The sequence below is a fragment of the Oncorhynchus kisutch genome, linkage group LG13 (genome assembly GCF_002021735.2).
Source record: "Oncorhynchus kisutch isolate 150728-3 linkage group LG13, Okis_V2, whole genome shotgun sequence".
Taxonomy (NCBI): Eukaryota; Metazoa; Chordata; class Actinopteri; order Salmoniformes; family Salmonidae; genus Oncorhynchus; species Oncorhynchus kisutch.
The window spans coordinates 75,518,285-75,543,370 of NC_034186.2; the positions used below are offsets into that span (position 1 = coordinate 75,518,285).

Consider the following 25,086-nt stretch of genomic DNA (forward strand, 5'->3'; position numbering starts at 1 on the left):
AGACAAGAGTGATGCACCAACATGCAATTCTCTCTGAGAAAATGAAAGTATAAGCCTACAAAACAGAAGGCTTCTTTTTGACAGTCTTTTATTGAATAGGCTAAGCAGAGCGTATGTAAAATAGTATACATTGGTCATAAGATAATTGATCAGACAAGGAATGGTGGATAGGGTGAACATGTGTGTGAAGGAAAAGAGGAAAGGTGAGGGAGGGGACAGTGAGATATCAGAGTAAAAACACACAGGGTGCATCATCTCAATAGTCTGGAGTAGCTTCTTCCCCTTGTCTTCTTCCCAGTGGAAGCCACTTTAGAGAATTGAAATGAACCCATAGACAGAGAAGCTTGCTGGCACAGTAATGATTATGTAGTGTCTGGCATGGGAAGAGACATCATTCCTTCCTTCAGAGTAATCACTGATCTGACACGTTTGGATTGGTGAGAGTATCGAGGTGGAAGTCTTGTCCAATCACAGTACAGTAAATTATATATGGAGAGATATATTTGCAAATCTATCCAGTAGTACATCAGTGATTACCTCCAGGGGTGCATTGGACCAGGGCCCTGGTCTGTCTGAAAGAGGAAGGAAGGGTGTTTCTTTGTTTCCAAAGCTGTTGAACAGGTGCATGAGACAAAAGGTCAGTGTGTCTATCAGATCAGAAAGGGTCAGTATGTCTATCAGATCAGAAAGGGTCAGTATGTCTATCAGATCAGAAAGGGTCAGTATGTCTATCAGATCAGAAAGGGTCAGTATGTCTATCAGATCAGAAAGGGTCAGTATGTCTATCAGATCAGAAAGGGTCAGTATGTCTATCAGATCAGAAAGGGTCAGTATGTCTATCAGATCAGAAAGGGTCAGTATGTCTATCAGCAAAAGAGAACATCTCATCCCTCCATGTCCAACTCTCATCAGCATCATTCCATCCCTGTCTCTATGACACTTGCTTTACTCATCTGTTTTTGTTCCCTTGCTTCATCTATCCATCTCATTCTCTCATCACTCCTCTCATATTGCACTTCCCTGTCTCCCTCTTCCACATCCTCAGTCCATCCATGTACCACACTTTATGTAGTAAAAGAATAGTTTACAACAGGCACAACCCAGATCACTCATCTTTACATAGTGTGGAAAACACAGACAAAATGACAATTTAGGGTGAACTATCCCTTTAAGAGCATAAGGTACCATCACCATAGTTACAGCATATAGATCTAAACTCCCGTCACGCTCTAGAATGCCCCCTGTGCTCCTCCTAAACACTATGAGCTGCTATGAACATAGAAATAAAACGAATGGAAGGGAATGTCTGTGTGTTGTCCTAATTTACATTCTTTGGCTATGACACTGAAAAGTGATTCTATCGCAGCGGTGCACAACTCAGGTCCTCTAGGGTCCCCATTATGGTAGTAGTTACCTTTAATGTTACAGTACTACCTGCTGCTTTTTGACCTCGTCTCTCCATCAGGAACTCATTTCCATCCGAGGAGCCCAGTGATTACACTCTCGAGACAATCTACTGGTACATCAACTGTTCAATCAAAAAGCAAGAATGTGATTGGCAGTTTGACTGAAAGGTCACTTGTTAATGTTCCTGGTTAATCAAGGAAAAATAATTCCTCTGAAATAGAGAGATAGAATGAAACACAGCAGACTCTTGTTCCATTAAGGAGCTGTGCACCCCTACTCTACAGTGTGAAGTCCAGAGCCATGGGATTACAGAGTTCAGCAAACTCAGTTTGGGATTTAGAATTTGATCGACCACCATGTTGGTTCCAAAAAACCTAGTTGAACAGATCATTGTAGAAGGAATTCATTTTGGAATGTTGTCTCATGGAACATGTGGAGCCAACATGGAAGATATTTTCCTTAACTCTGTATGGCTCTGGTGGAGTGTAAACATACCATGTCAGTCAGTCACCAAGACAACCAAGCAATTACAGGAGATTGAAGACAGTTGATACAAAACATGTTTTGGTTGAAATCAAGGTGGTGTTCATCCTATTGTTTAAACAAACCACTGGATATTCCTCTGTAAAATGCCCTTGGACCACCTCAACATAGTTACATGGTCATTAAAAGTGCAATCCAGAAGTTTGCTTTCTGGTCAAAAAAAGTGTAGTTAGCACTTTTTAAAGGGGAGGGGGAAGTAAATGAAAACATTTGTATTTTTTCTCAAGTCAATAGTTTATGAAATTGATCTTGTTGCCACAGGGGACAGAGAACTTGTGGATTGCGCCTTTGAAACCCTTTCCTTTGCAATAATATTGTTCCTATATGTGATAGTTCCCTCGGGCAACGAAGAGTCAGCCAGGACAGGCCAGCTCTGCCTCTACAGTAGGAGACATTTGGAGGATTTCTTCTCAGCGTTGGTGATTTTGACCTCGCGACCTGTGGGGCCCGGCTTCTTGCTGGACTTCAGTAGAATATCTCGAGCCAAAGCCATAAAAGACTACAGAGAGGCAGGAAGAGGTGGAGGGAGAGAGGGGCAGAGAAAGGGTAACAGTAGGTGAGAGGGGGTATGGGGATTATTAGGGTATGTGGCACATGTAACCTGTATGAGAAGGACAACACCCATATTCCCCAATGTGAAATGCATAATAAAGGACCAGATAAAGACAGACTCTGTGATTGAATAAAGGAGATAAATATAATATCTAAAATAACATATTTATCTCACCTCATCAACATTGATGCTGGCCTTTGCACTGGTCTCAAAGAATCTGATCCCATGATCCTTTGCCAGCTGTCAACAACAGAACACAAGTGTGATTACAGCAGGATATGATGTCACTTCCCTCTCCTAATCAGCAGAGTTTATGCCACGTTCAAAACAACTGGGAACTCAGAAAAATACGAGGTCAAATCATGACGTCAGTGATCTTCAGGTTGAAAAGTCGGAGCTCTTCTCCCTCAATGATCCACACATCCATCCATCACGAACATCTGCACATCAGTGTCAATATCATTGAAAGAAAACACTTCATAATCAAAACAATGATCATTAAAATGGTAGAGGCTCACCTTTTCCCCCGTTTCCTTGGATACCTTCCTCTTGGCCTCAATGTCACACTTGTTAGCTAGCAACATCCGGCTGACCCCCGCTGATGCATTCTGGGGGATAAAAGATAGGGAGTTGGCATCCATTTTAAATTTCAATGATGTATCCCTCATCTTCTGCCCTTAGTTCTGCCTCCCCAAGCACCCTCTAGGAGAGGCTTTAATTCAGCTCTAAATTGGAGCCACGTCTAACTCTTGGTTCAGATGGGAAATCATGAACTCATTTGAATATGTTCACTTTGAACTTATCTTTGTTAACTCTGCAAACAAATGTAAACATGTTTCTGGGAGTGCAGTTGTATGCCCCGTTACTCACTAAAGGCACCCCCCTAGAAAACAGACTAACATCTAGTCTCAATGTAACCCTTGTTACTGTGGTTTATAGATGGCAATAAGTCTGGTCAATCAGAATAATGTCCTGTGCAGTCATTCCATAAGACTGTCTGTCTAGGGGTTGTTTAATGTCACTGTGGGTGAATGTCACTGTGCAGTCATTCCATAAGACTGTCTGTCTAGGGGTTGTTTAATGTCACTGTGCAGTCATTCCATAAGACTGTCTGTCTAGGGGTTGTTTAATGTCACTGTGCAGTCATTCCATAAGACTGTCTGTCTAGGGGTTGTTTAATGTCCTGTGCAGTCATTCCATAAGACTGTCTGTCTAGGGGTTGTTTAATGTCACTGTGCAGTCATTCCATAAGACTGTCTGTCTAGGGGTTGTTTAATGTCACTGTGCAGTCATTCCATACGACTGTCTGTCTAGGGGTTGTTTAATGTCACTGTGCATAATGGCTGATTCATCTAAAGAAGGTTAACATGTCAGTGGAGAGACAGCTACATCATTTCTGCTCCTCGTGCTTTTCTAAAAGTCATCCATCACTGACCAAGGAATAAGGAAACAGTGGTATGAGACCCTCTGGTAGTGTTGCTCATGTCTCATTTTATTGTTTCAAATCCTTTCTAGAGGCCTGAGAAAATGCTGCCCTCGGTTTCTTTCTAGCCTGTGTCATGTCTTGTCCCGTCCCTGTTTCACAACAGTCAGTCTTCGTGTTGTCTGTCAACAGTCAGCCTTCGCGTTTCTCCTGTCAACAGTCAGCCTTCGCGTTTCTCCTGTCAACAGTCAGCCTTCGCGTTTCTCCTGTCAACAGTCAGCCTTCGCGTTTCCCCTGTCAACAGTCAGCCTTCGCGTTTCCCCTGTCAACAGTCAGCCTTCGCGTTTCCCCTGTCAACAGTCAGCCTTCGCGTTTCCCCTGTCAACAGTCAGTCTGTGTTTCCCCCTGTCAACAGTCAGTCTGTGTTTCCCCTGTCAACAGTCAGTCTGTGTTTTCCCCCTCAACAGTCAGCCTGTGTTTCCCCGTCAACAGTCAGCCTGTGTTTCCCCGTCAACAGTCAGCCTGTGTTTCCCCGTCAACAGTCAGCCTGTGTTTCCCCGTCAAAAGTCAGTCTGTGTTTTCCCGTCAACAGTCAGTCTCTGTTTCCCTGTCAACAGTCAGTCTGTGTTTCCCCTGTCACCTCCTTGATGCTCTTCATCCAGTTCTGAATGTTCTCGTAGGACTTCTCGTCTGTGATGTCATACACCAGGATGATGCCCTGAGAGATCACGGGAGACACGAGTCAGACAAAAATAAAACATTGTGCAATTCAAAATCAACCTGATGGATGTAAGAAATGTGATACTAATAGTTCCAGTCATAACCTTACACCCATAATGTTCTCTCATATCTACAAAGGTGAAGAGAGAGAGAAGGCCCGTTTATGCCTGGTGCTAAGATGCCCCTTTTGTCCTGATCTTGTCCACATTCTGATTGTGCTCACAGTTTTAGACAGGTGTAGATGATTAAATCACTCGTGATCTGATTGAGAGAGAGTTGAGAGACTCACCATAGCTCCTCTGTAGTAGGCTGTAGTGATGGTCTTAAACCTCTCCTGCCCTGCTGTGTCCCTGAAAACAGAATATATTAGGGAAAATGTTTCACCTTCTTCAAAAAGTAGCTCTTTGAACATCCTGGAGTACAGATGTAGGATCTTAATTTGAGCTTGTTTGCTATAACAGGAAAATAATTCAGCAGCAAAAGGAAATGTGAATTATTATGTGGATTATAATTAATGGACATTTTTGTAGGGGTTGATACATTTTCCATAAGGGTAAATCAAGTCTGAAAGTGGAAATTACACATTTTAGAACCCTTATTAAAAATCAAATACACTACTAGTTTGCATTTCATGCTTTGCAGGAAGATTCTCAGCAACAAAAGCATGATCAAATTAAGATCCTACATCTGTAGTAAGCACTGAAACTACTGCAGATGTGTCTGTGTTGGCAGGTGGTGGCTGTTCTTTCTCTACACATTTCCTGTTTTTCTAATGCAGCACCCAATTGAAAGAGTACACTGTTTACACATACATATCCAGAGCCATACAGCCTTTACACACGTGTGTCCAGCACATCATTTATCCACGCTTCTGCAAAAACATTACGCTATGGTCACACTAATGTTCTCACAGCACGTAGAAGTTCCCCACCTACACACTGAGCTATGGTCAGCAAAGGAGGTTGGTGGCACCTTAAATGGGGAGGACAGGCTCGTTCTAATGACTGGAGCGGAATAAGTGGAATGGTAACAAATACATCAAACACATGGTTTCCAGGTGTTTGGTGCCATTCCATTTGCTCCGTTCATGCCATTCTCTCCTCAGCAGCCTCCTGTGATGGTCAGTACGGCATATCCCCCCCCTAACGGCTCAAGTCTGGATTTGGGGAGGTTAACCTGATCCTGTATCAAAGGACAACTTTTACCAGGGGTGTGGAATCCACAGAGATGAGACATGCGTATGTTTTATGCCAATTCAATAAACTCTTTATGGCTGCTTCAGACTTCATGTCTGACATTATGATAACTCACTGGCATTCCCTGACAGATAAAACATAGGTGAAGTCATAGCCTACACCAAAGGCCTTGCCAGTCAATGTCTCAGTGTACTCAGTGACATATGTCAGATATACACTATATATAAAAAAGTATGTGGACATCTCTTCTAAAATTAGTGGGTTCGGCTATTTCAGCCACACCCATTGCTGACAGGTGTATAAAAATCGAGCACACCGCCATGCAATCTCCATCGACAAACATTGGCAGTAGAATGGCCTTACTGAAGAGCTCAGTGACTTTCAACGTGGCACCGTCATAGGATGCAACCTTTCCTACAAGTCAGTTCGTGCTAGAACTGCCCAAGTCAACTGTAAGTGCTGTTATTGTGAAGTGGAAAACGTCTAAGAGCAACAACAGCTCAGCCATGAAGTGGTAGGCCACAAAAGCTCACTGAACGGGACTGCTGAAACACGTACCGTGTAAAAATGGTCTGTTGTAACACTCACTACCAAGTTCCAAACTGCCTCTGCATAAGAACTGTTCATCGGGAGCTTGATGAAATGGGTTTCCATGGCCGAACAGACTCACACAAGCCTAAGATCGCCATGCGTAATGCCAAGCATCAGCTAGAGTGGTGTAAAGCTCGCTGCCATTGGAATCTGGAGCAGTGGAAACATGTTCTCTGGAGTGATGAATCACGTTTTACCATCTGGCAGTCCAACCGACAAATCTGGGTTTGGCTGATGCCACGACAAAGCTACCTGCCCCAATGCATAGTGCCAACTGTACAGTTTGGTAGAGGAGGAATAATGATCTGGGGCTGTTTTTCGTGGTTCGGGTTAGGCCCCTTAGTTCCAGTGAAGGGAAATCTTAACAATACAGCATACAATGACATTTTGGACGATTCTGTGCTTCCAACTTTGTGGCAACAGTTTGGGGGAAGGCCCTTTCCTGTTTCAGCATGACAAAGCCCCCGTGCACAAATCCAGGTCCATACAAAAATGGTTTGTCAAGATTGGTGTGTTAGCACTTGACTGGCCTGCACAGAGCCCTGACATCAACCCAATATTAATGCCCATGAATCTGGAATATGTTCAACAAACAGGTGCCCGCCCACATGCTTTTGGTCACCGCAAGCCTACCAGACGAGCTAAATGCCTTTTATGCTTGCTTCGAGGCAAGCAACACTGAAGCATGCATGAGAGCACCAGCTGTTCCAGATGACTGTATGATCACGCTATCTGTAGCCGATGTGAGCAAGACCTTTAAACAGGTCAACATTCACAAGGCCGCAGGGACAGATGGATTACCAGGACGTGTACTCAAAGCATTACCAACTGGCAAGTGTCTTCACTGACATTTTCAACCTCTCCCTGGCCGAGTCTGTAATACTTACACGTTTCAAAACAGACCACCATAGTCCCTGTGACCAAGAAAGCGAAGGTAACCTGCCTACATGATTACCGCCCCGTAGCACTCACTTCGGTAGCCATGAAGTGCTTTGAAAGGCTGGTCATGGCTCACATCAACACCATCATGCCAGAAACCTTAGACCCACTCCAATTTGCATACCACCCCAACAGATCCACAGATGATGCAATTTCTATTGCACTCCACACTGCCCTTTCCCACCTGGACAAATGGAACACATATGTGAGAATGCTGATCATTGACTACAGCTCAGCATTCAACACCAGTGCCCAAAAAAGCTAATCACTAGCTAAGGACCCTGGGAATAAACACCTCCATCTGCAACTGGATCCTGGACTTCCTGACAGGCCACCCCCAGGTGGTAAGGGTAGGCAACAACACATCTGCCATGTTGATCCGCAACACTGGGGCCCATGTTGAGTCCCCTCCTGCACTCCCTGTTCACCCACGACTGCGTGGCCAAGCACGACTCCAACACCATCATTAAGTTTGCTGACGACACAATAGTGGTAGGCCTGATCACCGACAAGACATCCTATTAGGGAGGAGTTCAGAGACCTGGCAGTGTGGTGCCAGAATAACAACCTCTCTCTCAATGTGAGCAAGACAAAGGAGCTGATCGTGGACTATAGGAAAAGGAGGGCCGAATAGGCCCCCAAAAACATTGAAGGGACTGAAGTGGAGCGGGTCGAGAGTTTCAAGTTCCTTGGTGTCCACATCACCAACAAACTATCATGGTACAAACACACCAAGACAATTGTGAAGAGGGCACGACAACACCTTTTCGGCATGGGTCCCCAGATCCTCAATAAGTTCTACAGCTGCACCCTCGGGCAGCAGGTAGCCTAGTGGTTAGAGCGTTGGACTTGTAACTGAAAGGTTGCACGATCAAATCCTGAGGTGACAAAAAAGGTAAAAGGTAAAAATCTGTCATTCTGCCCCTGAACAAGGCAGTTAACCTTCTGTTCCTAGGCCGTCTTTGAAAATAAGAATTTGTTCTTAACTGACTTGCCTAGTTAAATAAAGGTAAAATAAAAAAATCAAGAGCATCCTGACCAGTTGCATCACCGCTTGGTATGGCAACTACTCAGCATCTAACCGTAAAGCACTACAAAGGGTAGTGTGTACAGCCCAGTACATCACTGAGGCCAAGTTTGCTGACATCGAGGACCTCTATACTAGGCGCTGTCAGAGGAAGGCCCAAAATATTGTCAACAACTCCAGTCACCCCAGTCATAGACTGTTCTCTCTGCTACTGCAAGGCAAGCGGTACCAGAGCAGCAAGTCTAGGACCAAAAGGCTCCTTAACAGCTTCTACCCCCGAATCATAAGACTGCAGAACAATTCATCAAATGGCCTCCAGGACTATTTACATTGTCCCCCTACATTTCTTGAACTCCATTGTTGGTTAAGGGCTTGTCAGTAAGCCTTTACGGTATTTGGCACATGTGACAAATACAATTTGATTTGTAGTGTATATTGCAGCTATTGCATACTGGATTGCATGCCTTTAGTCTAACACGACAAATAAAATCACAATCTTACATTCTTACGGTCTTGTACTACAATCAGTGAGTGGTGACCCTTTGAGTGACATTTGGACAGAAAACCCTGTCATAAACAGTTGGTTGTTTTGGTAAAAAGGGAGGTTCCTCTTTCCTCTGAGAAAGAGAAGTAGACACACGTCCATAACACACGAGGAGTTGAATAAAATCTGTGTGTCGGTCCCATAACTGTCACTCTTAGAGAGCAGCAAACAGTAGTCCTAAATGAAAACAGTAGTCCTAAATGGAAACAGTAGTCCTAAATGGAAACAGTAGTCCTAAATGGAAACAGTAGTCCTAAATGGAAACAGTAGTCCTACATGGAAACAGTAGTCCTACATGGAAACAGTAGTCCTACATGGAAACAGTAGTCCTACATGGAAACAGTAGTCCTACATGGAAACAGTAGTCCTACATGGAAACAGTAGTCCTAAATGGAAACAGTAGTCCTACATGGAAACAGTAGTCCTACATGGAAACAGTAGTCCTACATGGAAACAGTAGTCCTACATGGAAACAGTAGTCCTACATGGAAACAGTAGTCCTACATGGAAACAGTAGTCCTACATGGAAACAGTAGTCCTACATGGAAACAGTAGTCCTACATGGAAACAGTAGTCCTACATGGAAACAGTAGTCCTAAATGGAAACAGTAGTCCTAAATGGAAACAGTAGTCCTAAATGGAAACAGTAGTCCTACATGGAAACAGTAGTCCTAAATGGAAACACTAGTCCTAAATGGAAACAGCAGTCCTAAATGGAAACAGTAGTCCTAAATGGACCTTTCATTCTGTCTTTGCCTGGATACTCTTCTCTTACCAGACTTGCAGTTTGACTTTCTTTCCCTCCACGTCTATCGTCTTTACTTTAAAGTCGATGCCTGAAGAAAGGATGGGAGGATGACAGAGAGAGGGGAGGAGGTCGACAGGAAGGGAGGGAAGGCAATGAGTTAAATTCCCACACACATTGCAGCAAATATAGGTCATGCCAATTAAACCATTTTGACATGCATGGAGGGTGAGACAGGCATTCTCAATTCATCAAACCTTCACTGGGATAGTAAAGTCTGTCTAGCTCTGCCCCATTCTGCCATACACACACACACACACACACACACACACACACACACACACACACACACACACACACACACACACACACACACAGTCTCTGGGTTTGTTATTGTCTGGGTTTCCTGCAGGACAGGGACGGAGAGAGAGGACAGAGAAGATGGGCGTCTTAAACTGTGAATTCCAAGGGAGGACAACCATTTTTCTGATAATGAGAGACTGAAAAGAGATAGGAGAGATAGGAGGAATGGGGGTGGGTGGACCCTCTGGGTAAAGTGAGGGAAGGGAGAGGGGGATATGGAGAAGATATAGAAACAGCAGCACTGCAACAATATAGGTGAACTACAATAGGGATCAGACTGAGATATAGGAAGACAACGATAGAGACGTGTAGAGACATGAACACAGCAAAACTGGAAACGTGAGATAAGTGCGTGGTGAAAGTGATAAGAACGTGGCATTATATGTTGCTGACATAATGGTGCCTATATCAGCAATGACAAATTTAAAGGGTTGCTGAATATTTTGGGGCCGATTAGGCTATAACCGATTAAATGAGATTTCGTAGAGCTAGGCTACATACCGATAGTTGATATGTAGGTTGAGTTGAAGTTGTCCTCAGCAAATCGAATAATCAGACATGTTTTCCCCACTCCACTATCTCCGATGAGTAATAATTTGAAAAGGAAGTCGTACTTCTTCGCCATAATGTCTTGCAAAGTTTTTGGTGAATTATCAGAAACTATGACCCTTTACAAAACCAGTACACTTTCCAATGTTCTTCTTACTTATTTGTAACGTTTAAGAGGTTAAGAAATGCCTTAAAAAGTATTGCTCAACATACACGAAGGTCAAAATTACACTCTCATTTCTCCTGGGGAGTTTCTGCTTTTCTTTAGCATAAAATCCGCTTGTTTTCCCTTTCCCTTGAAAACGGTCACCGGTAAATACGGTTCTCCCCCAATGTCTCTTTTGGTCGGAGAAAAATAAAACAGAACGCCACAAGTTAAAAACGAAAGTTGGAACAAAAGCTTCTGCACTTCAATGGGCTATACAATTCTACAGCGCCACAAAGCTTTGTTAAAATCCATTTATCAAGCCAAAATGTCAAGTTATTTTCTTCCAAAGGCCGATTAACTTACATCCATTCCACACAGACAGGGCTACGTTTTCGCCCAAAAACTTTCTCCTGCCGAAGTTCACGTAGGATTACGTAGAGAGGGAGGGGTTCAGTTATTACAGTGGAGGGAACAGACTGAAATGGGACAGCAGGAATGGCCAATATTGCTTATAGACAGCAGAGGGCGCTCGACCATATGAATAAGGTCTTAGCTGTGTGAAAGAGACCCATGTACTGAAATAAGTCACAATATCTCTGTATACGTGTATCCTTAGTACCATATTTCTTTTCGTCGATACAACAACGAGTAACAAACATGATTTGACTGACAAATAAATGAAAAGATGAGGTGGATGAGAAATATAAAATTGAATGTCTCTATTAAAAATTAAGTGGTCTCTCCCTCACACTGCGAGAGAAATCTAACAAAATCAAATGTGCCAGTAAGGCTAGTTATAGATGGCGCTGAACAAAACCTCTGTGTGTAGACCTGTGTGATTTGGAAGAAAGAGTTGACCTCACAAACATGGCCTCCTTTGCCTCGCCTCCTTGACACGTAATGGCGACAAAACACTTCCGGCCCCTGCTCCTCGGCCCCGTTCATTTATTAACTATCAACTTCCGGTTGATCCTTCTTTTCGGCAACGGCTACAAACTCGCCAACATGCCAGTAAGTGCGCACACAGGCAATATAACCCTTGCTTCAGCTTGGGAATTTTGTTTGAGCGGGACATGACCACATCTATCGATGTATTAGAACTTTGCAAATATTCAGATGTATTTATATTCGGGATTATTCAACCAATGGTTAGCTCGTACAATCTTAAACTGCGTGCCGAGCGCGTGCTATGGTCTGCTGAATTGACGCAATATGGCGGCGTACATGCAATAGAAAGCATGGACTGACATGTAACTAGCTAGCTAACTAGTTTGATGTTTTATTGTTTCTAAGCATTTGACAGCGCTTGTACACGATGCAGTTTGACTAGATATGCTCATTCCTTGACCTATGTTTGATAGTGGACGTACGCAGGCTTTAACTAAACAAGATAACGTTAAAAAGCGTAGGCTAGCCAGTACTGAAGTTACTAGCCAGGCGTTTACCCAACGAACATTTGTCAAATGTTTTTGATTATACTAACTTATGTACACGTCTCCCGTATGGACATGGTTTTAACTTGTTAGCTAGCTAGATTATCAAATGGACCTCCCATCTGCATTTTCTAAGATGGCCACCCTCTGGTTTCTCTTTCAGCTCGCAAAGGACCTGTTGCACCCAACCTCAGAGGAGGAGAAGAGGAGTCACAAGAAGAAGCGTCTTGTACAGAGCCCTAACTCGTATTTTATGGACGTCAAATGTCCAGGTTAGTGTCTCCCTGTAGCTTAGCTAGAAGTGACTCCACGGCTCAGCTCACACCAAGCGCAGTCATTGTAAATAAGAATTTGTTCTTAACTGACTTTACTTTATTTAAAAAATGACTTTAACTAAACTGACAATGGTTTAGTATCTAGGGATGTGGGACCATATTCAACTGACAGGTCATTGGTTTGCCTGTCTTCAGTAAAACTGGTCAGTCCACCAAAGGGAGAGTTTGCATGGCCAATGGAAACTCAATGTGATCCTGTGTGGCTCGGTTGGTAGAGCATGGTGCTTTCAACGCCAGGGTTGTGGGTTTGATTCCCACAGGGGAACAGTACGTGCTCTTCTGTAAGTTGTCAACTAAATGACTTAAATGTAAATCAAGTCTGGTGGTTATTTATTACCGAGACTGACTTGTTTCTAGAGGGATGTGTAGCGACTTGCCTTTGTGTTGCCCATTCATTGTCTCCAGAGTGAATGAGGTGTCAACCAAGGCATACAGGAACCTTGTGGTTGTCTTTTTTTTGGAATGGAGTCTCCACTGATTCCTTTCAATAACCACAACTGCAAGAACACAACAGTAATTATAACATAAATTGTGTGTGATTTGTTGGGACTGAAAATACGAGTAGGTCTCGTTCAGGAAATTGGGGTGAATGTTAATTTGTGTCTGAACTGTTCTCTCTACAGGATGCTATAAGATCACGACAGTGTTCAGTCATGCCCAGACGGTCGTCCTGTGTGTCGGATGCTCCACAGTCCTGTGTCAACCTACAGGGGGTAAAGCACGCCTCACAGAAGGTACTATATTACACACACCCCCAGCCTTCCACACAGTGTCCAGGATGGAAAAATACTGTTGGACTTAATTGATGCCTTTATGTGTTGCCCATTCATTGTCTCCAGAGTGAATGAGGTGTCAACCAAGGCATACAGTAACCTTGTTGGTTGTCTTTTGTTTGGAAGGAGTCTCCACTGATTCCTTTCAATAAGTAACTGCAAGAACACACTAGTATACAGAAATAATACTGTCTGTTCTGTTTCTAGTTGTAATAGTCTGACCTGCCACTCTTTAGGATCATGCCATGAGATGTCAAATAAAACTCATTTTTGTTTTTCAGTTGAAAATGTAGTTTTTTCATACTTTACTGACCCAAATAATTTAATGTATTGATTTTCAATAGCCCCAATTGAAGTGTGACCCTTTACCTGCTCAGCTGGTTTGGTTTGTGTTCACCACAGCTCAGGTTGGCAGTGTTTAGGGCTAGAAATCGCCAAGGGACCTCAATATTATATCAATACTTCGATGGAAATTCCACTCATTCCTATCATTTACAGTGCTACATAACACTGTGGACAATGTTTTGTGAACAAATGTTTCATTTTGTTGTGATATGGTTGGTAGCAATGTGGAAATCTGTTGCAGCTCAAGTCAACTTCCTAATCCACAATGCTCTATAGGCTAGCTAGGAAGGTAACTGGCTCGCAAACATACCTAAACACAACACAAGTCAATATCGGCATATGAAGTTGCTAGTTAGCTGTGAAATCACCTAAACAAACTGCACTATCAATTTAGAGTCTACAATCTCACCATTTTCAACCTGCAGATCGATGTGCCTCATCGTGGAGTCTGACATTCACCGCAGCACCATGGACTGACGAAGCAGACACAGGAGGAATGTGTTAGACCCCCTGTTAAATTACACATTCGTTGTGAGAAAATCGCAAAAATATGATAAATGGCTCATTGGAGAGAAGACAACCTCTCGTGTTATGACATCGGCCCGTATTCAAATCTGACATGTATGACAGACGGTTTTGCAATCTAAAAGTCATATTCCTATTAACTTCCAGGGTAGTGAGAGCCTATCAGTGCTACATCATACCAGCCTGAATTTCTGGCTGCTTGAACGGCAATGGCTCAGATACACATGAAATGACCAAGGTAATTGATAGGACATCACCCAGAGATGCACAAAAACACAACATTCAAAATGGGTGAATCTTTATTCAATCTGCCGAAAAAATGTGTATTGCGATTTGATGTTTAAACATATTTCTCACTATATGGTGTTGCCAGGTGGAACCTATTCCCTGTATTGTTTGCTTAGTGACAGTGGTGCCATATACCGTTTCCTGGATCACCAACAAGTTGGTCAATATTGTCCTAGTATTAATGATTGACAATATTGGCATGCAATGAGTTTCTAGTGAATGTCTGTCCATATCATAACATGCTGCTTGGACCATGTTGGTTTTGTATGTCCACACCAGACGCAATCCAAGACACGCATGTTGAAATATCAAAACGAGCTCTGAACCAACTATATAAATGCAAAATGTTGGTCCCATGTTTCATGAGCTGAAATAAAATATCCCTGTTAGTGAGCATTTCTCCTTTGCCAAGATAATCCACCTGACAGGTGTGGTATCAAGAAACTAATTCAACAGCATGATTATTACACAGGTTCCCTTTGTGCTGGGGACAAAAGGCCACTCAAATGTGCAGTTTTGTCAGACAACACAATGCCACAGATGTCTGGTATTGAGGGAGTGTGCAATTGGCATACTGACTGCAGGAATATCCATTAGAGCTGTTGCCAGAGAATTGAATGTTTTTCTCTACCATAACCTGCCTCCAACGTAATTTTAAGATAATTTGGCAGTACATCCAATCACCCTCACAACAGCAGACCATGTGTATGGCGTCGTGTGGGTGAGAAGTTTGCTGATGTCAACAGAGTGCCCCAGGGTTACGGTATGGGCAGGAATAAGCTATGAAAGCAATTGCATTTTATCAATGGCAATTTGAATGCACAGAAATAGCATGACGAGATCCTGAGACCCATTTTTGAAAGTTATCTTAGACCAACAGATGCATATCTGTGTTCCCAGTCATGTGAAATCCATTGATAAGGGCCTAATGCATTTATTTATATTGGCTGATTTCCTCATGAACTGTAATTCAGTAAAATCTTTGAAATAGTTGCATTTTATATGTTTGTTAAGGTCAAAACAAAACATTTAGCGAGCTAATTTGTCCTGGGAGATAAGCATTGGGTTATTTTACCTGAAATGCACAAGGTCCTTTCTGGATCTTTGTAGAATACTGACCAATTTTGAGTTGCACACAATCGTGTTCTCTACTCTGACAATCCACAGATAAAAGGGGAAACCTAGTTAGTTTCTAGTCGTCTCTCCTTCTGTGGACTTTGTCGGTTGGCAACCAACTTTTTAAAGTGCATTACCACCACCGACCTGACTGGTGTGTGGACCTTTAGTTCATATTTCAATAACCAACGTGGGTATATGCTCCTAAAAACCAATGAGGCAGGAGTTGCAGCGCATCAAGAATCAAAAATATAACCATTTTAGCGTCTGGCTACGCAGATGCGTGTGCAGTTTAGATTAAATAATTGAATAACCGCTAGGCTGTCAGTCTGGCCTTAACAATAAACAGTAGTTTGACCTCACTCTCCCTACCATATAAAAGTGAAATCTGTCTGGGACCATAACTAACTCTTTCTTTTTCACCCAGGATGCTCATTCAGGAGGAAACAGCACTAGACTCTCAGCAATGGAGCTTGTTGGACCGAGAGACCCAATGGAGGAGAGACGGGATTGACCCAACAGTGACCCTGCTCAGGAAGTGACAACGCGAGAGGAAAAGTGGAGATGAAGAGGAAAGATGGTGTTGAGCTCTGCTTTGTGTATGTAGAGAGAGAACGTCCCCTGGCATGATGACATCACTGTAACATCACTCCACCGGTCTCTCACTTCTTAATAAAGTTTAGTTTTTTCCTTTAAAGAATCCAATTTACTTGTCAGTCTTTGATCCAGGTGTCTATTAGTTATCTGTGGTGTGGTTAGTTATCTATGAATAAGCTAGTGGTGGTGTGGTTAGTTACCTATGAATAAGGTAGTGGTGGTGTGGTTAGTTACCTATGAATAAGGTAGTGGTGGTGTGGTTAGTTACCTATGAATAAGGTAGTGGTGGTGTGGTTAGTTATCTATTAATAAGGTAGTGGTGGTGTGGTTAGTTATCTATTAATAAGGTAGTGGTGGTGTGGTTATCTATGAATAAGGTAGTGGTGGTGTGGTCAGTTACCTATGAACAAGGTGGTGTGGTTAGTTACCTATGAATAAGATAGTGGTGGTGTGGTTAGTTACCTATGAACAAGGTGGTGTGGTTAGTTACCTATGAATAAGGTAGTGGTGGTGTGGTTAGTTACCTATGAATAAGATAGTGGTGGTGTGGTTAGTTACCTATGAATAAGATAGGGGTGGTGTGGTTAGTTATCTATTAATAAGGTAGTGGTGGTGTGGTTAGTTACCTATGAATAAGGTAGTGGTGGTGTGGTTAGTTATCTATTAATAAGGTAGTGGTGGTGTGGTTAGTTATCTATGAATAAGGTAGTGGTGGTGTGGTTAGTTATCTATTAATAAGGTAGTGGTGGTGTGGTTAGTTATCTATTAATAAGGTAGTGGTGGTGTGGTTATCTATGAATAAGGTAGTGGTGGTGTGGTCAGTTACCTATGAACAAGGTGGTGTGGTTAGTTACCTATGAATAAGATAGTGGTGGTGTGGTTAGTTACCTATGAACAAGGTGGTGTGGTTAGTTACCTATGAATAAGGTAGTGGTGGTGTGGTTAGTTACCTATGAATAAGATAGTGGTGGTGTGGTTAGTTACCTATGAATAAGATAGGGGTGGTGTGGTTAGTTATCTATTAATAAGGTAGTGGAGGTGTGGTTAGTTACCTATGAATAAGGTAGTGGTGGTGTGGTTAGTTATCTATTAATAAGGTAGTGGTGGTGTGGTTAGTTATCTATGAATAAGGTAGTGGTGGTGTGGTTAGTTACCTATGAACAAGGTGGTGTGGTTAGTTACCTATGAATAAGGTAGTGGTGGTGTGGTTAGTTACCTATGAATAAGGTGGTGTGGTTAGTTACCAATGAATAAGGTAGTGGTGGTGTGGTTAGTTACCTATGAACAAGGTGGTGTGGTTAGTTACCTATGAATAAGGTAGTGGTGGTGTGGTTAGTTACCTATGAATAAGGTGGTGTGGTTAGTTACCTATGAATAAGGTAGTGGTGGTGTGGTTAGTTACCTATGAACAAGGTGGTGTGGTTAGTTACCTATGAATAAGGTACTGGTGGTGTGGTTAGTTACCTATGAATAAGGTAGTGGTGGTGTGGTTAGTTACCTATGAATAATGTAGTGGTGGTGTGGTTAGTTACCTATGAATAAGTTAGTGGTGGTGTGGTTAGTTATCTATGAATAAGGTAGTGCCGTCATCATTACATATACATACACGTGCCGTCATCATTGCTTTGCACAAAAAGGGCTTCATAGGCAAGGATATTGCAGTAAGATTGCACCTAAATCAATCATTTATCAAGGAGAGCGGTTCAATTGTTGTGAATAACGCTTCAGGGCGCCCAAGAAAGTCCAGCAAGCACCAAGACCGTCTCCTAAAGTTGATTCAGCTGCAGGATCTGGGCACCACCAGCACAGAGCTTGCTCAGGAATGGCAGCAGGCAGGTGTGCATCTGCCACGCACAGTGAGGTGAAGACTTTTGGAGGATGGCCTGGTGTAAAGAAGGGCAGCAAAGAAGCCACTTCTCTCCAGGAACAACATCAGGGACAGACTGATATTCTGCAAAAGGTACAAGGATTGGACTGCTGAGCACTGGGGTAAAGTCATTTTCTCTGATGAATCTCCTTACCGATTGTTTGGGGCATCCGGAAAAAAGCTTGTCCGGAGAAGACAAGGTGAGCGCTACCATCAGTCCTGTGTCATGCCAACAGTAAAGCATCCTGAGACCATTCATGTGTGGTGTTGCTTCTCTGCCAAGGGAGTGGGCTCACTCACAATTTTGCCTAAGAACACAGCCATGAATAAAGAATGGTACCAACACATCCTCCGAGAACAACTTCTCCCAACCATCCAGGAACAGTTTGGTGACGAACAATGCCTTTTACAGAATGATGGAGCACCTTGCCATAAGGCAAAAGTGATATGTGGCTCGGGGAACAAAACATCGATATTTTGGGTCCATGGCCAAGAAACTCCCCAGACCTTAATCCAATTGAGAACTTGTGGTCAATCCTCAAGAGTGGGTGGACAAACAAAAACCCACCAATTCTGACAAACTCCAAGCATTGATTATGCAAGAATGGGCTGCCATCATGTGGCCGATAAGTTAATTGACAGCATGCCAGGACGGATTGCAGAGGTCTTGACAAAGAAGGGTCAACACTGCAAATATTGACTCTTTGCATCAACTTCTGGTAATTGTCAATAAAAGCCTTTGACACTTTTGAAATGCTTGTAATTATACTTCAGTATTCCATAGTAACTGACAAAAATATCTAAAGACACTGAAGCAGCAAACTTTGTGAAAATGAATATTTGTGTAATTCTCAAAACTTTTGGTCACGACTGTAGTGCTAGGACAAAAACCAAAATGTGTACCCAGAGGGGCCCCAGGACCGAGTTTGGGAAACACTGTTGTATAGGAACGTTTTCATTGTCGTGTTTAGCTGTGTTTTGGCTCTGTGTGAGTCTGCTCCTCACCTATCTTCACCTCGCTGTCCAACATGATGTAAACTGTAAGGGCATAAGTCTGTGGGGTCAGGTGTCTGGAGAGCAAGATGTTGGCAGGAGGGGGCCTTTTAACCCAGGAAGTGGAAATATAGACAGACAACACCAGATGTCCGTCTGATTGGCTGGGCTCAGATAGCAGCACGTCAGTACTGTCAGAGTGGAACTGAATGCAACACAGAGAGAGAAGAGATATGGATTGCATTCACTCCATATTGTCTATGCCAAGGTCTTAAAGCTGTATGCATTGTGTATTGTGGGGCTGTAAATGCTCTAATGCTTAATGTTAAGGTGACCCACCCGTAGGGCAGAGAGCACCTCCTTGGTGCCCAGCACAGAGAACTCTGCCATGGGCTGCTGAGCAGGCCCCGCCCTCAGAACTCCTTGGCTGTCCACCGTTACAAGACCCTCCGCTTTCACACACTGACACAGGGAGTACCGCACAGGACAGATAGTGTCTCTGAAACACACAATCACACATGCATGAATACAGACATAAACACACACACGCACGCACGCACACACGCACATACACACACATACACACACACACACACACACACACACACACACACACACACACACACACACACACACACACACACACACACACACACACACACACACACACACACACATACACACACACAACAGGCCCTCCGATTTGACATACTGAACTCTATCGGAGAAGTAGTTAGTGAACCAAGCGAGGCAATCATTTGAGAATCCAAGGCTATTGAGTCTGCCAATAAGAGCCTTATTCTAAAGTTGATCAGGGAGGTGACCAAGAACCCAATGGTCACTCTGACAGGGCTCCATTGTTCCTCTGTGGAGATGGGTAACAGAAACCTAGAGTCGGAGTTAACAGCAACCTAGTGTCAGAGCAAACAGAAACCTAGAGTCAGAGTTAACAGAAACCTAGAGTCAGAGTTAACAGAAACCTAGAATCGTAGTTAACAGAAACCTAGAGTCGGAGTTAACAGAAACCTAGAGTCAGAGTTAACAGAAACCTAGAGTCAGAGCTAACAGAAACATAGAGTCAGAGTTAACAGAAACCTAGAATCGGAGTTAACAGAAACATAGAGTCGGAGTTAACAGAAACCTAGAATCGGAGTTAACAGAAACATAGAGTCGGAGTTAGCAGAAACCTAGAGTCGGAGTTAACAGAAACATAGAGTCGGAGTTAACAGAAACCTAGAGTCAGAGTTAACAGAAACCTAGAGTCGGAGTTAACAGAAACCTAGAGTCAGAGCTAACAGAAACCTAGAGTCAGAGTTAACAGAAACCTAGAGTCAGAGTTAACAGAAACCTAGAGTCAGAGTTAACAGAAACCTAGTGTCAGAGCAAACAGAAACCTAGAGTCAGAGTTAACAGAAACCTAGAGTCAGAGTTAACAGAAACGTAGAATCGTAGTTAACAGAAACCTAGAGTCAGAGCCAACAGAAACCTAGAGTCAGAGTTAACAGAAACCTAGAGTCGTAGTTAACAGAAACCTAGAGTCAGAGTTAACAGAAACCTAGAGTCAGAGTTAACAGAAACCTAGAGTCGGAGTTAACAGAAACCTAGAGTCAGAGCTAACAGAAACCTAGAGTCAGAGTTAGCAGAAACCTAGAGTCAGAGTTAACAGAAACTTAGAGTCAGAGCAAACAGAAACCTAGAGTCAGAGTTAACAGAAACCTAGTGTCAGAGCAAACAGAAACCTAGAGTCAGAGTTAACAGAAACCTAGAGTCAGAGTTAACAGAAACCTAGAATCGTAGTTAACAGAAACCTAGAGTCAGAGTTAACAGAAACCTAGAGTCGTAGTTAACAGAAACCTAGAGTCGGAGTTAACAGAAACCTAGAGTCGGATTTAACAGAAACCTAGAGTCAGAGCTAACAGAAACATAGAGTCAGAGTTAACAGAAACCTAGAATCGGAGTTAACAGAAACATAGAGTCAGAGTTAACAGAAACCTAGAATCGGAGTTAACAGAAACCTAGAGTCAGAGTTAACAGAAACCTAGAGTCAGAGTTAACAGAAACCTAGAGTCAGAGTTAACAGAAACCTAGAATCGTAGTTAACAGAAACCTAGAGTCAGAGCCAACAGAAACCTAGAGTCAGAGTTAACAGAAACCTAGAGTCAGAGTTAACAGAAACCTAGAGTCGGAGTTAACAGAAACCTAGAGTCAGAGCTAACAGAAACCTAGAGTCAGAGTTAGCAGAAACCTAGAGTCAGAGTTAACAGAAACTTAGAGTCAGAGCAAACAGAAACCTAGAGTCAGAGTTAACAGAAACCTAGTGTCAGAGCAAACAGAAACCTAGAGTCGGAGTTAACAGAAACATAGAGTCGGAGTTAACAGAAACCTAGAGTCAGAGTTAACAGAAACCTAGAGTCGGAGTTAACAGAAACCTAGAGTCAAAGCTAACAGAAACCTAGAGTCAGAGTTAACAGAAACCTAGAGTCAGAGTTAACAGAAACCTAGAGTCAGAGTTAACAGAAACCTAGAGTCAGAGCAAACAAAAACCTAGAGTCAGAGTTAACAGAAACCTAGTGTCAGAGCAAACAGAAACCTAGAGTCAGAGTTAACAGAAACCTAGAGTCAGAGTTAACAGAAACCTAGAATCGTAGTTAACAGAAACCTAGAGTCAGAGCCAACAGAAACCTAGAGTCAAAGTTAACAGAAACCTAGAGTCGTAGTTAACAGAAACCTAGAGTCAGAGTTAACAGAAACCTAGAGTCAGAGTTAACAGAAACCTAGAGTCGGAGTTAACAGAAACCTAGAGTCAGAGCTAACAGAAACCTAGAGTCAGAGTTAGCAGAAACCTAGAGTCAGAGTTAACAGAAACTTAGAGTCAGAGCAAACAGAAACCTAGAGTCAGAGTTAACAGAAACCTAGTGTCAGAGCAAACAGAAACCTAGAGTCAGAGTTAACAGAAACCTAGAGTCAGAGTTAACAGAAACCTAGAATCGTAGTTAACAGAAACCTAGAGTCAGAGTTAACAGAAACCTAGAGTCGTAGTTAACAGAAACCTAGAGTCGGAGTTAACAGAAACCTAGAGTCGGATTTAACAGAAACCTAGAGTCGGAGTAAACAGAAACCTAGAGTCGTAGTTAACAGAAACCTAGAGTCAGAGCTTCAGAAACCTAGAGTCAGAGTTAACAGAAACCTAGAGTCAGAGTTAACAGAAACCTAGAGTCAGAGTTAACAGAAACCTAGAGTCAGAGCTAACAGAAACCTAGAGTCGTAGTTAACAGAAACCTAGAGTCAGAGTTAACAGAAACCTAGAGTCGGAGTTAACAGAAACCTAGAGTCGGATTTAACAGAAACCTAGAGTCGGAGTAAACAGAAACCTAGAGTCGTAGTTAACAGAAACCTAGAGTCAGAGCTTCAGAAACCTAGAGTCAGAGTTAACAGAAACCTAGAGTCAGAGTTAACAGAAACCTAGAGTCAGAGTTAACAGAAACCTAGAGTCAGAGCTAACAGAAACCTAGAGTCGTAGTTAACAGAAACCTAGAGTCGTAGTTAACAGAAACCTAGAGTCAGAGCTTCAGAAACCTAGAGTCAGAGTTAACAGAAACCTAGAGTCAGAGTTAACAGAAACCTAGAGTCAGAGTTAACAGAAACCTAGAGTCAGAGCTAACAGAAACCTAGAGTCAGAGTTAACAGAAACCTAGAGTCAGAGCTAACAGAAACCTAGAGTCAGAGCTTCAGAAACCCTGAGTCAGAGTTAACAGAAACCTAGAGTCAGAGCTAACAGAAACCTAGAAACAGAGCTTCAGAAACCTAGAGTCAGAGTTAACAGAAACCTAGAGTCAGAGTTAACAGAAACCTAGAGTCAGAGTTAGCAGAAACCTAGAGTCAGAGCTAACAGAAACCTAGAAACAGAGCTTCAGAAACCTAGAGTCAGAGCTAACAGAAACCTAGAGTCAGAGCTAACAGAAACCTAGAGTCAGAGTTAGCAGAAACCTAGAGTCAGAGCTAACAGAAACCTAGAGTCAGAGCTAACAGAAACCTAGAGTCAGAGCTAACAGAAACCTAGAGTCAGAGCTAACAGAAACCTAGAGTCAGAGCTAACAGAAACCTAGAGTCAGAGTTAGCAGAAACCTAGAGTCAGAGCTAACAGAAACCTAGAGTCAGAGTTAACAGAAACCTAGAGTCAGAGCTAACAGAAACCTAGAGTCAGAGTTAGCAGAAACCTAGAGTCAGAGCTAACAGAAACCTAGAGTCAGAGTTAGCAGAAACCTAGAGTCAGAGCTAACAGAAACCTAGAGTCAGAGTTAGCAGAAACCTAGAGTCAGAGCTAACAGAAACCTAGAGTCAGAGTTAGCAGAAACCTAGAGTCAGAGCTAACAGAAACCCTGAGTCAGAGTTAACAGAAACCTAGAGTCAGAGTTAACAGAAACCCTGAGTCAGAGTTAACAGAAACCCTGAGTCAGAGTTAACAGAAACCTAGTGTCAGAGCTAACAGAAACCTAGAGTCAGAGCTAACAGAAACGTAGAGACAGAGTTAAAGCTGCAATATGTAACTTTTGGGTGACCCAATCAAATGTAAAAATAAATGTGTGTAATATATCTGTCATTCTCATTGAAAGCAAGTCTAAGATGGGGTATTCTTTTATTTTTGCATCTTTTACCTACGGTTTTGTACATTCATTTCAAACAGCTAAAAAAATAAAACATTTCAGTTATGGAAAATATATTTCACAGGGGTTTAGATGGTATAATGATTCTCCACACGATACTTGCTTGTTTTGGCACATAAACTGATATTAGGTGAACTATTAGAATTTTAGCAACTAGGAAATGTCAGAGTGATTTCTGCATTGTGTCAGCGTGAACAGAAACCCACCAGTGGTTCCTCCTGAACCATCATTTTAGAAACACTGATAATGTGTATTTGGATACCTGTCCTACGCCGCCCAGTGTCAGTGCCAGACTTCGTGGCTGCAACTATATACTATAGTTTTATGGTGTGTTGTGACAATACATCAGGACTGTATACTATAGTTTTATGGTGTGTTGTGACAGTACATCAGGACTGTATAGACTGTATAATTAAGCAATAAGGCCCGAGGGCGTGTGGTATATGGCCAATATACCACGGCTAAGGGCTGTTCTTAGGCACGACGTATCGCGGAGTGCCTGGATACAGCCCTTAGCTGTGGTATATTGGCCATATACCGCAAACCCCCAAGGTGCTTTATTGCTATTATAAACTGGTTACCAACGTAATTAGAGCAGCAATAATACATGTTTTGTCATACCCGTGGTATACACAGCTGGCAGCCAATCAGCATTCAGGGCTCCAACCACCCAGTTTCTTATATAGTTTTATGTTGTGTTGTGTGCATTGCTCTCTGGGTTATGATTGGTTGTCTACCTGTAGCTGTTTGTGAGAGGAAGTCCGGACACTCCCACTGCTGCCCACTGCAGACAGGTGAAGACTGACCACTCCCACTGTATGACCCGACACATGGTAACCTACGGAGACGCTGTCCAACGGCCCTGCAGGCCTACTCACACACACGTTTATGTACCAGGTTGACTAAATATTTCACACATCTCTATCCAGTGAAATGTTTCTTAGGAATGTGGACATAACAGACAGAATGTACACACACACACGGGTACTCACTCCACAGTGAGGATGGGTGAGGAGGGGGTCAGTTTGAGGTGCATCGATGTAGGTACGGTTGCCTGTTAGAGTCTAGAACACGCACACGAACCAGAGCACTGTGGTCCACCTCCACCTGACACACACACACACACACACACACACACACACACACACACACACACACACACACACACACACACACACACACACACACACACACACACACACACACACACACACACACACACACACACACACACATACACACACACACATGTACCAAATGTCGTGTCTTATAATCCAACAGAATGAGAGGACACTCACAATGTCAACAGAGTCTATCTGGAAGTCAGTGATGTCAGAGAAGGAGATGGAGGTCACGGCGGGGTCAGCAGAGGTCAAACACAGGTCATAGGCCAGGGTGGAGG

General features: G+C 42.9%; 2 protein-coding genes and 2 non-coding genes across 8 annotated transcripts; 3 read left to right on the top strand and 1 right to left on the bottom strand.

Moving 5' to 3' along the window:
- Positions 1–71: 71 nt before the first annotated feature.
- LOC109888156 (ras-related protein Rab-13) lies at positions 72–11,183 on the bottom strand. Its single transcript, XM_031787405.1, has 7 exons — positions 10,553–11,183; positions 9,719–9,779; positions 4,936–4,996; positions 4,567–4,644; positions 3,022–3,111; positions 2,678–2,743; positions 72–2,449 (listed from the first exon to the last, which is right to left on the bottom strand). The coding sequence occupies exons 1-7, from the start codon at positions 10,674–10,676 to the stop codon at positions 2,330–2,332; spliced, it is 600 nt and encodes a 199-aa protein (XP_031643265.1). The 5' UTR covers positions 10,677–11,183; the 3' UTR covers positions 72–2,329.
- Positions 11,184–11,643: 460 nt separating this feature from the next.
- On the top strand, positions 11,644–16,268 carry LOC109885587 (40S ribosomal protein S27). Of its 5 annotated transcripts, none has more exons than XR_004202535.1 (6): positions 11,644–11,759; positions 12,345–12,453; positions 13,140–13,250; positions 14,060–14,165; positions 14,307–14,397; positions 15,991–16,268. XR_004202535.1 is itself a non-coding variant. In XM_020477423.2 (4 exons), exons 1-4 carry the CDS (start codon positions 11,649–11,651, stop codon positions 16,017–16,019), a joined length of 360 nt encoding a protein of 119 aa, XP_020333012.2. In that variant the 5' UTR covers positions 11,644–11,648; the 3' UTR covers positions 16,020–16,268. The 5 variants fall into 5 exon arrangements, 1 of the variants encoding a protein (XP_020333012.2); XR_004202534.1 differs by having other exon boundaries at positions 14,060–14,134; XR_004202536.1 differs by having other exon boundaries at positions 14,060–14,128.
- LOC116353199 (small nucleolar RNA SNORA13) lies at positions 12,891–13,027 on the top strand. Its single transcript, XR_004202567.1, has one exon. It is a non-coding gene; the product is annotated as a small nucleolar RNA SNORA13 (small nucleolar RNA).
- Positions 13,323–13,459, top strand: LOC116353200 (small nucleolar RNA SNORA13). The gene has a single exon (XR_004202568.1). It is a non-coding gene; the product is annotated as a small nucleolar RNA SNORA13 (small nucleolar RNA).
- Positions 16,269–25,086: the final 8,818 nt, after the last annotated feature.

What these genes read in the sequence shown, in the direction of transcription:
- LOC109888156 (XM_031787405.1), bottom strand. Translation starts at nt 10,676, where the DNA reads ATGGCGAAGAAGTACGACTTCCTTTTCAAATTATTACTCATCGGAGAT. An exon ending in CCTACTACAGAGGAGCTATG is followed by an intron (nt 4,645 to 4,935) that starts GTGAGTCTCTCA and finishes GTGATCTCTCAG; the next exon opens with GGCATCATCCTGGTGTATGA. An exon ending in CCAGCATCAATGTTGATGAG is followed by an intron (nt 2,450 to 2,677) that starts GTGAGATAAATA and finishes GCCTCTCTGTAG; the next exon opens with TCTTTTATGGCTTTGGCTCG.
- LOC109885587 (XM_020477423.2), top strand. Translation starts at nt 11,649, where the DNA reads ATGGCGACAAAACACTTCCGGCCCCTGCTCCTCGGCCCCGTTCATTTA. An exon ending in TATGGACGTCAAATGTCCAG is followed by an intron (nt 12,454 to 13,139) that starts GTTAGTGTCTCC and finishes TTCTCTCTACAG; the next exon opens with GATGCTATAAGATCACGACA. An exon ending in TAAAGCACGCCTCACAGAAG is followed by an intron (nt 13,251 to 15,990) that starts GTACTATATTAC and finishes TTTTTCACCCAG; the next exon opens with GATGCTCATTCAGGAGGAAA.